General features: G+C 40.2%; 1 protein-coding gene across 4 annotated transcripts in view; it reads right to left on the reverse strand.

Moving 5' to 3' along the window:
- DLG5 (discs large MAGUK scaffold protein 5) overlaps positions 1-17,950 on the reverse strand; it is a 117,275-nt gene that overhangs the window by 38,034 nt on the left and 61,291 nt on the right. For all 4 annotated transcript variants that reach the window (XM_075422945.1, XM_075422943.1, XM_075422942.1 and 1 more), the window contains 5 exons: positions 13,247-13,390; positions 10,376-10,559; positions 6,535-6,794; positions 2,543-2,855; positions 205-435 (listed from right to left, as the gene is read on the reverse strand). In XM_075422945.1, coding sequence (XP_075279060.1) covers positions 205-435; positions 2,543-2,855; positions 6,535-6,794; positions 10,376-10,559; positions 13,247-13,390 — 1,132 coding nt within the window. The remainder of the gene's footprint in view (positions 1-204; positions 436-2,542; positions 2,856-6,534; positions 6,795-10,375; positions 10,560-13,246; positions 13,391-17,950) is intronic.

The following is a 17,950-nucleotide window of genomic DNA, read 5'->3' on the forward strand; positions in this document are numbered from 1 at the left end:
ATGAAGCATGACTATTTCTTTCAAACAACAAGTTCTGTCACTATGTCTCAAAGAACATACGTGCATTTATATGTAGGTATTTTAGAGTGACTCGGGGAAAAGCAGGAAGACACCCAATGTGCCCAGACCTTTAAGTAAGGTCTTGAAAATGACTGACTCTTTGAAACTAAGAAAGAAAAAGCCATCTGTGAAGACTTGCAATACCTGACGGGCTTGATAATATTCCCTCAGTAGATGGTCTCTCTGGATGATCGCTTCCGTTCTCTCTTTCCTGGCAACATCTCTTTCTTCCTTCACTGTCTCTATATCCTTGCAAGCTTGGTCAAGTTCCTTCTGGGCCTCAGCTTTGTCCTTCACTTCATGACAGTATTTTTCCAGCAATTCATTCCTCTCACAAATTGCTCGATCTCTTTCCACTAGAGCTGAGTTTAGCTCCTAAAACAAGATACGTTGTTTGCAGTAGGTTAAGTATAGAATGAAATAGTTCATCTTTCCAACTGGATACACACTGACACCTTAAAAGCCTAGAGTTTACCACTAATGATCTGAAAAATGGAGCAAAGCAGACTGTGCTCACATTACATACAAATACTAACAAAGAACGTTTAATGTGTATTAAAGATATCACACCATCACATTAGCACCGTGCTATGTCAAAAGTAAGCAAGAATCTGGGAGCACTCACCATTTGAGGAACCTAAATGAGGGAAGTTTATTAACCAGTCAAACTTGGTGTTTTAAAAAAGGCTTTAAATATGGCAAAGGGTAGTAATATATTGCAAGTATTTTTAAGCAACTGCCTGGATTTTATAGGACTGAAATAACTTAGACAACCCAGCTATATAAGTATCTCATAATTTCCTGGTGAGTTTTAAAGGGACATTAATGTCACGTGCCAGTAAAATACCAATGTGTAAACTACAGAATGTGCAAGATGAAACCACAGTATGTCATAAAAGCAGGATGACAGTACATCTCATAAATGTGGAATTCAACTACATCATAGTGAAAAAGATGAGCAAAAGGTAGCTCTAAAATACAGTCTTGTCCTTATAAAATAGTTTAAACTAGACTTCCTATTGGAAGAATGAAGCATTGAAACAGTTGAATTTCATGGTCCTCTACAAGCATTCAGCCAATGGCTACAAAGAAGTTCTCCTACATATTGGCACTCCTAGCTGGAAACTATTGATGTTTTGATCTCAGAAAGATTACTGGAGATGGCTGACATCTGAAAAGCAAATAAAATGGTCCAAACACTTAAGGATAGAAAGACATCATGTCATCAAACTGACTTCCATTCTGTTTTCCTCTACAATTTGCAATGAATAAGATTGAGTATTTAAAGCATGGATGACAACTCTATTTTGTGGTAGTAACATAATTGTTTTTGAGATACGGCCTCTAATATAAGGCTAGTCAGGCTGTTAAAACAGTTCTGTAACAGTATTAAAACAGATATTTGTGCTGCAGAGTAACAGACAAGCACTAGAATTTGTGACTCACTCTGTGAATTTTAAACATCGCAATTACCAGAGCACTCAAGCTTTTTCAACATCAGTGAGAGCTTCCGTTGCTCAGTACCTCTGCAGAGAGCAATCCCTGACCCAGCTGGCGGTGCAGACAAGTTTTAGTACTGGAAGCAACGTTTTACGCAGCTTAACGGTAGCCTGGATAAAATGGGCATTCAAACGCGTGTATAAAACTCACACCAAAGTATTAAGTCTTTTCCAGCACGCAGCAGGGATGAAAGTCATCAAGTATCAAGGCAGAGGGAAAGCTGCCAGCAAGCCCTCCATTAAACAGAAATTTACAATGCTTTAAAGTTGATTGGAAAAAATACACATTGCCACAGTTTATTCCAGCATGCTCCATACAAACTGAGTAAGAGCGGCCATTGCCTCCAGTGGTCAGCAGTAAAATTTCACCTCTGTCTTTTTCCCGTGACATTTCCAGAAGATTACAACATGACAGCACAGGGCAATGTGCCATTTGGCGCTGATTAGAACAGCTTCTGTTTGGAAACATTACAGCGTGAAGAATAATTCTGAATTTAAGGCATGCCTGAGTTCTACTGAAACATCTTCAAAAATATCCTCTTAAAAGGCAGAAGGAGGGCACATGAGTAAGAACATGCATGTCAGCATAGGCTTTGCATAAATATTTGAGACTGTTTTATCATGTACCACCTTAAGTAATAGGAGATAGTATCCAGTAGCTCCTGTAGAGGTTAGAAGTTAATAAATATTTAGAGCTATACTATTACAGACAGCATTACTTCAAAAGGCATGGAAGACAAACTCAGTAAAGGAAGGATTTATAATCCACAGAACAGAATTAAGTCAAGTGAATAGCAAATTCCAGCTGACAGGTACTCTACTCAAACATGCAATCTTAATAAATTGATAGTAAAAAGGACCGCTGCAGGAAAACATTAGCAAGGAATTTCCTTTTTGCAGTGCATTCATATTTTCCATGTCAGTTACACATTTCTGATTCTAAGCATCAACAGTGTATATTCATTTCCCTTCCCCGTTAGTACCTGTCTTAGAGCCTCCATCTCCTCACTAGCCACTCGCTTCTCAGAAGAGGTGTTCTTCAGTTTGGACTCCGCAAGCTCCAGCTCTGTTTGAAGTTTATCAACCTCTTTAATTACTTGATCCCTCTCACTCATTATGAGGCGGTATTCATTGAAAACGGAATCCCTTTCTTCCTTGTATTTTTCTGCATCCTTTGCTGCTTTCAGCTGCATTGTTTTGAACCTTGTCACCTCCGACTGTAACCGCTCCATCTCTCTCTGCAACTCTTTGTTTTGTGCTGTGGTGTTGCTCAGTTCCTGCTGTACCGATTCAAATCTAAAACCAAGCAGAAATGTCTATAAGATACCTGTTCCTCATTTTCCTTTTTCATACATTAAGGACTTGGCTGGATAACCAAATGTATGCATTAGTAAAACACACCCGCAGAGGACATCTTTGACAACGCACTCTCAGTGCTGTAAAATAAAAGTCAGACTAATTACTGCTTTAGGATTATTTTGGATCGTTAGGAAAACTGGAGAACCTCTTTAAGGAACTCAAACATAAAAATTATTAGAAGTAATTTAGAATTTAATTATTAAAAGTAAATTTCTACCAATTTACTCTAAAAGGAATGCACAAGCTTAACCTTATTTATTGCGTTGAGCTCTGCTCATCTTCGAAGTTCATTCCTCCTCCCAACACACACTCCCAGGCATGTGGGAGGAAGGGACACAAATGCAGAAACCGGAAAAAACAGAACAACTTCCACATGCCCAAATATGCCACAAGGTTGGTAAGGGACAATTCAGAGGAGAAAAAAAGTGGGTTTAGAGTAAAAATGCAGACAATGGAACTAAAAACAGGTAAGTCACACACTACTGTTTGTCTTCATCAGTAGGTCATCCAGTAAAACCGAAATGCAATACCTTCAACTGTCAAAAGTAATTTTTTAAAATTTGACACAGATGAAAACACAGGCACTTCATCATACAACCTACTGAAGGACATAAAAAGTTTAACTTCAGTCATGACTTTTGTGTTTATACTGCAAAGCATTCTTAAGAGCGGGAATATAATTCCACAGACAAGTTCACAACTAGGTTTGAAAAGGAACTCCTTCCGAGAGCAGTGTTTTACCACAACTGGACACTAAGCTTTCCTTGCATGTTTTTTCCAAAACTCCTAGGCAAATGCCATTGATGGAAACACTGTACCTAACCTGATGGACTTCTAGGGTTATCCAAATTTCAAGTGCCCACAAACCTCTGGCAGACTTTATTCTCTTTCTCTCTCACACACGCCTCACGCTGTTTAAAAGTGCAATTTCTTGTCCAACCCAGCATGTTGCCTGACCTTTCCCAAGCGAGAGCTGTAAACCCAATTTCAAATATTTCCTTGAAAGCCTCAGTGTATTCAAAGCATTGCCACAGCATTACTGAGGCATCTGCCAGTAATTTCAAAACCACCACCCTGCTCCTTTCGGAAAATTCTTCAGTTTAAGAGATCATCGGGCTTGCAGTACGGAAGACTTAACATATTACAATCTGCATTTCTTTTGCCTTTTCAGAACTACGAGGAGGAAGGTAAGAAGAATATACTAGAGAAGTACAAGGATGTATCAGAAATCTAAGACAGAGACTATGCCAAACCACCTCACCGCCACGTGAGAACCATAGTACCTTTGAAAACTATGTGTGGGTCAAATCAAGGACATCACTGGGAAGATCCAAGTGAGAGGGGAGGAGAAAAGATTTCAGGCAATGTTTGCCAAACAAACAAATTGTCATCAGTAAGGAAGGAAAAAAAAAAAACCAAAAACAAAGGAAAAAACTGACCCAAAAACCCCGAACCGTGACAAGCGTACTAGCATGGGGATTTGATCAGAAAGGAAAAGTCCCTGCCATAGAGCAACTCTCGTATTAAACAGTGTTAAAAACCTGCATAAAAACCTGAAAGCAAAGCTCCAGCTGAAAGATTGTTGTCCCGCTGGACCTTGCATTGCCTCCTAAGGAGGAAATCCAGGCTGCTGGATCACATTTTCACAGATGCCTTCTGTAGAGAAAGCCCATCAACTGTTGTGAAGGGACTGCAAGTAGCAGGGTTAGAAGGGTCAGTACCAATAAGCATGGGTTTATAAGGCTGAAAAGAATCCTCACCAGGACTATCTGCTTTGTCTTCAACGCAATTGCAAACTACGGGCAGATTTGCCCAAGTGCCATAGCCCACATTCAAAACGCAGACATACACACGTAGGGTAAGGTTTAACACACAGGCATTACACAGACATTATAGCTGATTTGTAATCTGCAAACAAGTCACCAACTAAACCATCTTGGTAGCATTCATATGCTATGTATTATTGTGACAACATTACAGATAAAAGAAAAAAGGTTGAACACTTCCCTGCCAGTTTTTAAGGCCAAAGATTAATTCAAAATGCGACCTGGGCCATCACTCTTCCTGTTTCTTAAAACTGATTTTGATGGTGTTTACATATGGTGCTAATAAACACAAATAGTGCCGCAATTTATGGCCCATTCATCCTCAAACTACAAGTCTGTTAAGTCTAAAAACTATACTCACCTGAAATGCATTTAAAAAATTTTTGGTCAGTCACCCAGAAAAATATGGTTTTGGTTACGAAGAAAGGGTATAAATATAAGACAAATAAACGTTTCTATCAATAGAAACAATTGAAAAAACTCCAGACCCAAACCCAACAGAATAAAAGGTAAAAAGTCCTGAAGTTCAGATCTGTTAATTTAGCTGGACCACTGGTTCACAGAAATATGAGTATCTTTCATGAAATTCTTAAAACCAACCTCTGCTCAGTATCAAAGCACACCTTCCTCTCAAGGAGGAGACTTAAATCACAAGGCCATAATACAAATACATTGAGGTTCTGCATGTATCAGCACGGTTGCAGTGTTTCTTGTAGTATGTATCAGGCTTTCCCCCTCTTTCAGGAATCCACGGCAGTCTAAGTTACATAACTTATTCTCTTATTACTCATATTCTCCTATAACTTTATTAGATGTATCACAACTACGCACATGCTATTCAGGTGACCTTTATTATCTATGCTCAATCTCACCTTTCTGAAATACTAAAAGTCTATGAATCTGGAAAACAATCTTTTTTGGCATTAGTTTGTGGGAGTTGTGTATTATCCCTAACTTGTGTCAGTGAAAACATTCTCAGCACGCCCACGGATGCTCTTTGGAGTCCTTGTGTATATTAGCATTCTTCCTACCCCATACGGGTATCTGTGCAGGCTCAGTATCGAGGAGAAGGGGAGGGAGGTGAAGTGTGGTGCGACACAGTATTTGTGCCCTTCTGTTTTGGCACTTGCACTGCTCAGCGCAGCAGCCCCTTCCCAGAGAAGCGAGACTCCCAGACGTCTGCATCCAGTGAACTCTGCTGCCAGCCTGATAGCTCTGTCTCCGAGTCCCACACGGTCTGCAGCTCTAACATCACTGAAAGTTAACTTATGCTTAAGAACATATTCATCTGCTGAACACCTTTGAGAAATCATATCCTCCTGTTGACTTGTTTTTTATATTTAAATGAAGATATATATGTTGACAGACTTGCCACCCATTGAGGAGTATGCTCGGAACACTAAGTCTGAGGTTTAACAAAACTGTGATTGACTCCTGTGTCCGCAACTAAGAATAAACATAGCTTGAAAGGCCGATTATCCCTTTCTCCCATGAGCTAAACAATGATTAAAATTCCTCATACAATTCCAACATCCTAACTGGGAAATTCATTTCTCAAGAAAAAGCACCATTTCTCCAAATAAACATCCCCATCACACCTTCTAGGACGTGCCAGAAAATCTTATATAGTAATGTATGCCAACTATAATAAGATAATAGACACTGGAGAAAAATTTTCAGAAAAAAGTTAGAAAAGTATTTGTGATTCTACCACAGAGAAAATAAGATGCTACATTAAGCATTGTTACTGCTTTCACAGCGTATCTGAAGGTATCAAAACCTGATTCTACCTTCTAAGAGAGGTGGAGTACTGCTGCTGGAAGTGTATTGCTGTGTCCCTTTGCTTCATTAACATGTCAATCTGTTTCTGCAGCCGTCTGTTCTCCTCCTCAGCCTGTTCCAGGCGGCTCAGGTCTGTATTGTGACTTGCGATCTTCTCATTGTACCGTTTCCTCAGGGCATCATAATCCTTCTTCACACCCTCTAGCTTGTCCATTGCTGTATCATAAAGTTTATTTAATATCTCTGATGAACCATTTTGCTTCATAACCTAAAAAAAAGCCAGAAACTGTATTAATAAACTCAGTTTTTAATCAGTCTAATAAACATGATTTAAAATATACACAAGAAACATTATTAGAACAAAAATATATTAACCAATTTTCATAATCGTTCTTTTTAATGACTACAGAAACACAGAGCCTGTTCTAAACATTGCTGTTACTCTAATCATTACTATCTGTATCTGCTTAATGTTGACTGGAAAAAAAAATCTGCTTTATCACAACTTGGAGTGCACAAGTTTACGAAAAGCTCTCTTGGAGGGTAACTGCTACCAACAGTTGTTAAGCTCACGTTGTTTTCAAAGCACTTTGTAGTTCTAGCAAAAAGGTAATCGCTACACGAGGAGCAAGCTGATAGCTGTAATTTAGGCAATGACCACGAGGTGGCATTCATGACAGGTTGCCTGTATCCTCCACGAGCAAATTCAATCCTTTAAAACTTCGAGAGAATAAAATCTATCCCAAATACTTTACACACATAGGCATATATTTTAATACTCATACAATATTTCATCTGAACTACCCAAGAGATTTGTGTTTCAAAAGGTATCCATAAAACATGAACAGGAAGAGAAAAAAAAAATCCATTTAAACATGAATAAAGCCTGACCTGAATCTCAGTTTCAAATTAATTTCCATTGACATAAGAATCTTGTTGTAAATAGCAACGCTGATGACAAATGACCAGCCACAACAGAAATCCTCTAATGAGCTTCAGCAAAGCTAGTCCTTCTTCCTTACCAAAAAGTAAAAAAAACTGCTTGAAATGAGGCTTTATCTTTTTTCTTTCCTTTTTTTTTTTAATGCTACGATAGTTTTTTTTCTGGTTTTATCTTTTAAATTGAAATTTGGCCTTGATGGAGTGTTGGGAAGAAATGGAAATGCTCTATATAGAGCGGTGCCAGGAATTTGTACAACCCTAACATTAGCCTACAAAGGTTCCTAACTATCTGAAAATAGAAAGCACTAAAAAATTAGAAGGAAAAAAAGATAGAAACCATGAGCTCTATAGAAAGTTGAAGCCAAACACACAGCAACTACCCTATATGCACAGACTGGCTCCCCATCTTCTTTTGCGGCTTGTATCCTGAGTATGAACCAGTTCCTCAGCATGGGAGAACCTGGCTGCCTGCAGACCAAAGGAAAGGAGACCAGAAGAAACCGCCCGCTCTTTGCCCGGTACTCGCTCCCCACGGCCAGCAGACAACCACCGCTGTCAGGAAAGCACTTCTCTACACAGCCAAGGTAGAAGAGGCAAAGTTCTTCAGCCTGACACTCACCTCCTTTAACCAACCAAGACACAGAAAAGCAGTGAGGTACTGTTCCTAAAGCAGTCCTGGAACCGGCTGCACTTTGGTGAGTCTCACTGCACGGCCGTTTCCACGCAAAGCCCCATCCTCAGTGGGGCATAACCTGCCCAGCAGCATAACCTGCCCTCAGCAGCATAACCTGTGCAGACCCACGCTTAGCTAGCATGCTTCACTGAACAGTTTCAGATACGCTACATGTGATCAGCTGGAGGCATATGTAAAGTGTAAATACGTGTTGATTTAAACCTGCTCAGAAGGAGCCATTTTCCTGAAGACTACTTCCCCAAGCATTCCGAGAACAGGTTTGAGAACTAAGTATTTGAGAATCCAAACAGAACCAAACCACTTCTCACCGTCTACAGCATATATGGAATGTCTTTTTGCTGGAAACACACACAAAATTAAAGAAGGACAAATATACTAGAAATTGGAGGGAACTCAGCATAAACTTGCTAACAGAGTTGCCAGAGGAAGCCAGAAAGGCCATGAAGAGGAAGCAGTGCAATAAGAAAGGTCTCCCATTCAAAATCCCAGTCTGAGGAAAAGTAAATGGTCCCAGCTGGCCAGAGGAAGACAGCCATGGCAACAAGAAACTTCCTACGCGAGCAGCAGAAACTTAAGCTGGTCAACTGCTACGCAGCAAATCCACGGCAATCCCACGCGAAGAGCAACCCGATCAAAGGGTTTGGCTCCCTGAGGCCCCCACAACGTTGTGTTTTGCTACGGCCTGACAACGCAGCAACACGTGAGAGAGATTGACACACAGTTCGACTCACTCAGATGAGAAATGACACAGGCAAGATGAGACTCTTGGCGTCCCTTCAAGACACCATGATTCACTCTGACATGCTGAGAAATGGAATTCTACAACTTTCTCACCGAGAGTCACGTATGTAGTTTCCTTTAAAGGTTTAATCGCCATGTTGACACGAGACTCAACTTCTTTCTGTATTTACTGACAATGATACGTCAGCCGCCTTCTGGGCTGCCACATCATTTCAAACTTCAGGAGAGAACCTCCAAACACAATAGCCGTCTCTTGGCGGGTTTACACCCCTGCTTTGCAGACTGGGAAACTGAGGCGCGGAACAATTAAACGATTTGCCCAGGTTTACACAGCAAACCCCTTCTGCTGTCTTCTGAATCGAGCCGCTAAACCATTTCACCACAGAACTCTCAAGACAGCGTCAGAGGGAAGGATCAAAGGGAAATACAGGTCTTCACTGCTCCTGGCACTGGCCCTCCAGCACCTCCTGAAGCGCCGTTCAGCACACCCAGCCGCCTTTGACCTTTCCCCTCCTACCCTAGCAAATCATTATTTTTGTTTGCATAGGTTTTGCTTCTCAAGCCTAATGTTTGACTTGCAAGTTTGCCCTGTGAATCAGCCTACACACAGTTAACCAAGATATTCTGTTTAACCATTCCGCATGTTACTGTAACGATTCTAACTAAATTATCAGACTTCTCCATAGCTGAACCATGGATGCAATATGACTGGTTGCTCCTTGCTATTACTCTTACTTTTGTTTTGTCTTCACAACTTGTGAACAACGTTGTCCTAGAGACAGCCTGCTATATACAGCTCCGAAACATCCACCTCTTCCTGAAAAGCTTGTCGTCTTTTGTTTTAAAGTTCAAAAACGTTAATCAACCTGTAGCTTTGTTCAAACTGAAAAGCGTCTGCAAACCTAAATAACCAAACCTAGCTCAATCGTTCCCCAGACCATTACGGTGTCACTAGAATAATTACAGCCCTGCCCACTCCCCCAAAAAACCCCCACAAAAAACCCCAAACATATGTGTCGCTTTTTTTGTTGTTGTGATACTTTCCAGAAAAGCAAACATAGCATGCAAGTTTAAAGCTAGCCCTGTCCCATAAAATACCCTGGGAGAACAATCATTTTTTTAATCACTTTCCAACTTCAAGTTAGGATTTTGACGCCTCTCCACCCACTCAAAAAAAAAACCAAACATGCATATACAGTCTTCCTCGTACATTTTTTCATCTCTGCATCAACATTTCTTAATACAGCCTCATATTCTGTATCCCTCGTTTTTTTTTTTCCAGCTAAACACAGAAAATCAATTCGTATCCAAGATCTCATTTTCTCCCCTAGTGCTGGAAAACGTCAGGCGGATGTTTCAGATGGAGTACAACATACAAGGCAGCAACCCTGCACATCCAGTTTTACCAACTAATTTACCAAAGGAGCAATTCCTCATCTCTCCCAGCGCTTAGGCTACAAGCTGTGGCTCACCTGCTGCTGCTGGCTGCGTAGGTCCGTTATCTCCTTCTGATCCTCATCGTGAAGTCTCTTCATTTCCTCGCACGACTGCTGGAGATGATTATGTTCTCGCACCAACTGCGTGTTTTTCCTCTTCAAGGTATCCATGTCCTCCTTCAGCTGGGACTGGTCACTCAGCAGCCGACTGTGCAACGTGCTGTCACGGCACACAAAAATGCTCTTAGAGGCCAACTTGCCAGGACAAAGTCCTGGACTAACGCATTTCAAACATGAGTTTCCTACCAAGAAAGCAGGTCACACTAACTCAATTCTGCATATTGGAGTATTCCAAGCAGCAGGTGGGGAAAAAAAAACAAAATCAGAAACACACAGGGACATAAATATGAAAAAATGTGAAAGCACAGAGCACTCTTAAACAGCATCAGAAGAGATGATGGCTTTATGCTGCCTATCAATGTCATTCCATAGCCATCTTAAAAGCAAGCAGACAGACAAACAGAAACAGTGCAATGCGAGTATAAGATGGTCCTGGACATATCAGGAACTATCTCACTAATCCCCTCCACTTTCTCTTGGGCCCTCCAGCTGAGCAGCTGCTAACGGAAATACAGATGAAAACTACAGAAATCTCCTTGTATGCCATTGTTTTAAAAACCCCAAACAAACAAAAAAACCCCACAACCAACAAAAACACATTGCGTATGTTTCGACTACGTTCAAGCAGGTAAAAAGCTATCCAAGTTACTCCAAACTTTGTTATACAAGCCGTAATTATTGAAAGAAATACATTCTCCCTTAAAAATCAAACAACTGAGAGCTACACGATGAGACTATCATTCAGGTTATAACTCCAGGTAGCAGTCCAAAATTAGACCAAACCACTGCTGAAAAAGAGCAGAAAAATCAATTGGATGTATTCTACAACTGCAGATCAAATAGAGAGTGACATTTGGAGACTGACAAGTATTTCTGTTGTTCAGACAGAACCATTCAAACTGAACTCTCACACCTGCTGGTAAAGTATTTAAAGTCCATATTTATTAAAAAAAAAAAACCACATGAAAATTAATAGAATCATTTTACATTTTAAGATACTCTGCACTCCTTCCTTATGAAGTGAAATACCAACATTTCCTGGACAGAATCACAGAATCACAGAATGTTCAGGGTTGGAAGGGACCTCTGTGGGTCATCTAGTCCAACCCTCCTGCTGAAGCAGGGTCACCTACAGTAGGCTGCACAGGACCCAAAGCATTACAAAAATTACCTGAAAATTAGAATAACCTGCTAAAAAAAGCCCCGTCTTTGACAAATTATATTCACACAATTAAACACAAGTGATCTTTAGACGTAGGTCAATCTGTTATTTGTTAACCAGATTTCATTGGAAATTCTAAATTCTTTGGGATGGTAACTTTTTGGTTTTTTAAAGCATGGGGTTTTAAGAATTACTGCAGGAGAAAATAACATAGCATCTTCTACTTAATTCATTTCTTTAACAAGAGAATTGCTCACAGGACGAATAGGAATTGCATGCATGGACTTCAACATGCATTGTCACATTTTGGGCACCTAAACTCCAAAAGTGAGTTTCAGCCTCTTGAAACTTTTAAGCAGGAAACTGCATTATTCATATCCAAGTAAATAAGTTCTTAAAATAAAAAGAATTACCTCTGAATCTATTTAAACTTGCTATACTTGCTTCTGACCAGATAGTCTGTAGTAAGTGCAAATACAAAAGCTTGTACTTGTTCATATGCATTATTTTGCAGAAGCCTAAATTGTTGGTCTCTGAGGAACATAGTTATATTCTTGGTATACTTGCATATTTCAATCAACCACTCTACCTTTTAAAACTCTGAGCTTTTCTCCTGACATGAGAAGCTAAATCCTTTTATATTACCATGAAAATACAGAAATAAACAGTGCAGCACAGTAAAGTTTCAGGGACTACAGAACATCCAAATAAGGTGAGCAAAACACCCATTTTTAGGACAAAGAACACAAGCGTTTCACATCAGCACGGGATGAACATAGGTAATTCAGCTCTGAAAAATCCATTTACAATGTACAGAACACTAATGCTGCGCACAGAATTCACTAGTGAGTTGAAAATCCTCAAACGAAACTACGAATCGAGCTCTTTGCAAAGAAACCACACAACTTGCTACATCTGCACCTGTCGACAGCCTTTAACACTATTTTCATGGTTTGGAAGAAGAACATAAGGAAATTATTCTTTCAAGGCTTGAAGCGCTGTGGGTGAAAGTGCTGTGTGAGAACTAGCAGTCCCCAAGGAAAACAAACGCTGTCCTTAAACACTAATCACACTTGATAGCGTAGATTTAAGTGAAATAAACTTCAAAACCAAGAATTTATTCGCATTTCTATTTCTGAGCTGTCTTCCTTTCAAGTGAAGAAAACATGTTCCTACTTACATCACCAATGGATTTTTAAACAGAAATGCATGCTAGAAATATTCACCATTTCTCCTTATTGTATTGCTTTTTCGTAAATGCTTACAATTGGTCTAAGCCTGTGCGAAAACTTACACAAATCAGCATGACAGCTATCATGACCTATTAAAAGAGAGTAAGAAATTACATTCTCTGAAACTATATTCTGCTCTCCAGCCTGACAGTAAGACTATTGGATTGCAATTGAAAATCAGTAACCAGGCTTTCCTTGTCAGCGTCCCATCAAGACATCAGGGATTTGTCTCAAATTCTTCAAAAACAGAACAAGCAATCCATACTTCCTGATTTCAAACAGGCCAGAAATATTTAATCTCATATTGCCATGTTCTGATGCTTTGTATCTAACACTTGAGGATCTAGCACAGACTGGTAAACTCTTACCTCATACAGCTTTACTAATACTTACTGATAAAAATCTGCCTCTTTTGCTGCTTCTTCACACCTTTTCAGTGTCTTGGTGTGTTGATTCTGCAGAGACTGTAGGTCTGACATGGCCTTCATGCACTGAATCTTCAGTCTTTCATAATCATGATTTGGTTTTGGACTAGGCCTAGGGTGGGAAAATAATCTAAAGTCAATCAGGTATTACCGAGAATGAAAAATCTGTGAAATGATTATCCAATACTTAAACGGTATGACACAACTGTTGATACTTAGGTTATATTTAAATATCGACTCCTTCACATTAAGATGCAACCAAAAGTAAAAACTCCCTGACTTTAACCCATATCAGTTTTACACTAAGATGTGACGTCTGAGAAGGAGACAATTCCATCTAACACAGCCAAAAAGAGTCCTGAGGGTGCACATCCCTTTGTTCCGAGCAGCCATATTATCATGGAGCAGAACCATTACTCGATACGAGAACAAGTCAATCACAGTATGCTCAGCTTTTCTGCGCTACCACGTCAAAACTCACCAAGAAAAAGCACAGAGCTGCACGTGAGAGTTGGAAAGAGGCAGCCAAAGACAGGAGGGGCTGCATGGAGACCTGGGCTAGGGAAAACTTCTCATCCAGGCAGCGGCTGGAGGACCTTGTCCGAAGGTCCCTTGGAAAATCAGGCTCAGGACTGAGAGAAAGAATTTCGAAGGACACCAAACGCAGGCACCTACGCTGGCAGAATTTGACCAGTTTGACTAACCGAGCATTGAATTCAACCCGTTTCACCAAGTCATTCTGATGAACTGCACATCTGATTAAGTGTTACCACGTTCTTTTAAACTACTATAAATGACTGGGAAAACATGTCAGAATCTACCTCACACTTCCACAAGATAACCTGCATTTTGTTAAAATAACCATTAGGAATCTCCAACACAACATAATCTCCAATAAGCATTTTTCACTAAGCTGAAGAAAGCGAAAGCCAAAGTCAGTCAAAAGAAAATTTCTGAATGAAATGTTTTGTAGTATATCAGTATGATTGGGAGAGGAAAAATTTTCTAAAATAGGCTACCTTGCCAAGCAATTGACCAACATAGATTATGCCTAGAATGCACGGTCACTGCACACAATACCTTTATTTCTTTTTTAGAAAAATCATACATCATGCTAGAAACAATTAGCAGGATTATGCCTTCTTCTTTTGAAGTACTAAGCTTCTAAAAAAGACTCGAAAGTGAACTGTTCCTCCCCTACACAGTCACAAAACTTCTGCACCACTGAATTTTCTAGTTTCAAAATGAAGCTTCTGAGAGCCATCCCTGTGCCATCTGCTGGGTATCTCCACAGGCAATGAAGAAAAACCCAATAAGCAAACAACTGCTTTCTCATTTAACTCTGTTTATTCTCCTATCAGATTTGCTCCACTGCTGCACAGATCACCCTTTCTCCCTCCCACCTCCCTCTCTCCCAAATGGCTTCGCTCTAAGCGCTGCCTGAAAAGCAATCAGAATTCTCTTTGCTTCACACACACAGAAACAGCAACACGGATTCTGGAACTGAAATGCAGCTGGCATGCACTGAAATGAGAATAGTTTCGCACTGCTGCAGCAGTGAGAATTGTTAAAAAAAAAAAAAAACAGCCACATCTGATTCACAGACTTTTGGGGAGCGCATGTAGGGTTTGAAGGTGCTTTTCAGCAACCCAGTGGCGTTTGTGTTGGTGAGTAGCAAGGCCTTCAACTGTAGGTCCTCTTTATCTCCTTTCTCCAGAGAAGCGCTCCTGGGCAAAACAAAACCAAGAAAATCCTTCCTTGACTGGCAGATTTTAGCAACAATTAAAAGCCAGATTCATATAAAGCAACTAAATATTCAAGTCATATCTACAGGGATGTCTTTTAGGGGGTTTTTTCAATTCACTATTTAGCAGTGCCAGAAGAAGTCATATGTTACTCACGCAGTGTTACAGACATATTACCATAACCACTGCAGTGTTATTCTTTTAAAATACAACCTTAGTTAGCATAAGTAAAACTCAATTTGAAACGTTTCACACCCTTGACAGAATCATTAAAAACCCAGGTATTGATTTAAATTAGACTTCAGGGTGAAATTATTGAAAGTAGGCACCATCTGCCCACTGCAGTCATTAAATTGACAACATTAATTGAAGCGCAGTTTAACTCTCAGTTGAAGCATTGAGCTTACTGAGACCCATTAACACATGTTCATATTAAGCTTGTAATCATCAATGCATATTTTTGCAAACTACTTCAGTGTGTGAATTTTACTAAAGGATAACTGTTAGGTCAGTCTCAAAGCCACGGTGATGACTTGCTCTCCAACTCTAACACCAATGATGTGTATTTCATACATTGCTGAAATAACACTAGCATCATTCTAAAACAAACCAACCCCACAAAACGAAAAAAAAAAACCAAACCCACACAAACATACGGGTACCATACAGGTAACTACAGAAGTTAGCCTATCTATGCAATGAGGAGCAAGCATCAATGCCACCAGTAACATCCTGCATTCTAGCTCATCTACATGAAACAAAAAACACCTGGATAGCCAAGGCCATATGTTCCTCAGTGCACTTTCAAGGGTTTACGTCTCAGCAAGAAAAACACAGATATGCACAGGAGGAGCACTGGTCAGAAGGCCAAACTGTTGCACCAAAGCAGTCCATTCGACCGCACGTAGTAGATGACCCTTGTTTAAGTAAGACCACCACAGCTGTATGCCAAAATGCCTCAAAAAACCAGAAAGCTACGATTTCAGTAAATGAGAGGTGTCAGTCACCATTTTGGAAGAATCAGTTCAAACGATAACAAAATTTAAAATCCTAGTGTCAAAGCCCAACTGTTTTCCTGATATTCATACAACAACTCTAAAACTCCTTTGTATTCCAGGCGAATTACCCCGAGCATAAATGAAGGCTACATCGTGACTGACATTTAAATGTATCTGATGCGGACATAAAACTTAACGCCAATGGCAGATCCAGTTTTGTGGGCAATGCCTATCCAACAGCTTGAAAAAGTTTTCACTTACTACTGCAATTCTACCACCAACAACAACAATTACAGAAAAAAAAAAATTGTTTCTGTTTACATAAACCAGTCTATTCTCAAAGCCAGTTTTCAGAGGTTTTATTTGTATTGCAGTTCTCTTCTACTACTACATAAATGGTAAGAATAGCAGGTTGAAGTCTATGAAGCGCACCTTGAGCACGCTACATTATCTGGTCAGATCTTTGCTTAATCACCACGGCACGTGCACGCATCCAGCCACCATCGAGTGACACCAGCGCCACATGAGCAATCCTGCTCCTGTCCGGCGGGATGACACACGTTCACCTGATTCAGCACATCGCAATCCACTCCTGTGGCTCCTCTTCCACTGCTCGAAGCGTAGTCAACGCTTGCTCTGCCAAACAGCTCTGGGTTTTGCAACTGCCAGCCTTCGCAGCCAGTGCAGTCCAGCCCACGAATGCGTTGCGAGCTGCAAGTGTTTTGAAGCACATCGTCGTGACGTGTCAAGATTTGCCTGCACACCACCCATGTTTGGTACGGCCATCGTTAGAGCAGCCGACACAGCCAGGAAAGCAAAAGCCCTTTTTGGGTCGTAAAAGTCACTGTCTATATAACGACGTTTCAGCTTTCACACTTCAGTGTCTAACAGTTTGCAGTGTCTGGGCTTTGACTCCTGGAAGGCTGAAGATTAGTTTTATACAAGGAAAAAATGCAAAACAGAAGTAAAAAAAAAAAATACCAGCAAGCTTGCAAAAACCACAGATCCGTATGTGGATGGGAGGGGCAGTTGCTTTTATACCAAAGGAAAAAAACATCAACACATAATCTTCATTGATTTCCCACTCTTCAAATATTTAATTGTTTGGAAGGAGCGTCCTCCACCCAACATACACTGTCCAAGCACTGCCCAAATACAATGCTTATTTTGATGAGTTGTTCTTTAAACTGTAAACATTTATATTTTCCAGAACATACGAATCCTACACAGAAGATCGATTTGACAATTAAAGAGAAAAAACTAGGGCAGTCTAACAGACAGCTCATCAGAACTTTATTAAGAGCATCCTGGATTATGGAGAACATCACTGTAAGCCATAAAATCCTCAATGCCTGAGCTTTAGTGACTTCAAATAAGAAATCTCTCCATATAAATAAGTAACTGGAAGCTATGCAAAGGATGTTGACATTTGACAACCTTTTCTTCTCCCACCCCCACAACGCTTGGAGACCATTAGATACAGCACAATGCTCTTAAAGGAGCCCTCAGAACTGATGAGGGTAGGAAGAGGGCATTAAGACTAGTAGCTAATGAGTGAATAAAATGCCCAGATTCTCTCAATTCCAGTTCACTGGTTCAGATCTTGACCTTATCTCATTAGGACAAAAAAATTTAATTAACCACCTAGCCACATTCAGACAGAACTAATAAAGTAACAGGTACAAACGACAACAAGTAAAACACTGAAGCTCAGAGAAGTTATGCATCATGACAGCACCTTCCAGGAAATCTGTTCTTTGCTCTCATTTCAGATTCAGTGACAGACAATTTTTTCCGAGGCTCAAGAGATTTCTCTTGCATGTGCTTACTGTAGCCAAAAAGTACTTGCTTAGTGTGCCCAAAGTCACATTTATAAACACTAGTACATCTTTAACCCTCTAAACCACACCAATTCTGATTCCTACCCAA

Source organism: Opisthocomus hoazin, chromosome 6 (assembly GCF_030867145.1).
Source record: "Opisthocomus hoazin isolate bOpiHoa1 chromosome 6, bOpiHoa1.hap1, whole genome shotgun sequence".
NCBI classification, from domain to species: Eukaryota; Metazoa; Chordata; class Aves; order Opisthocomiformes; family Opisthocomidae; genus Opisthocomus; species Opisthocomus hoazin.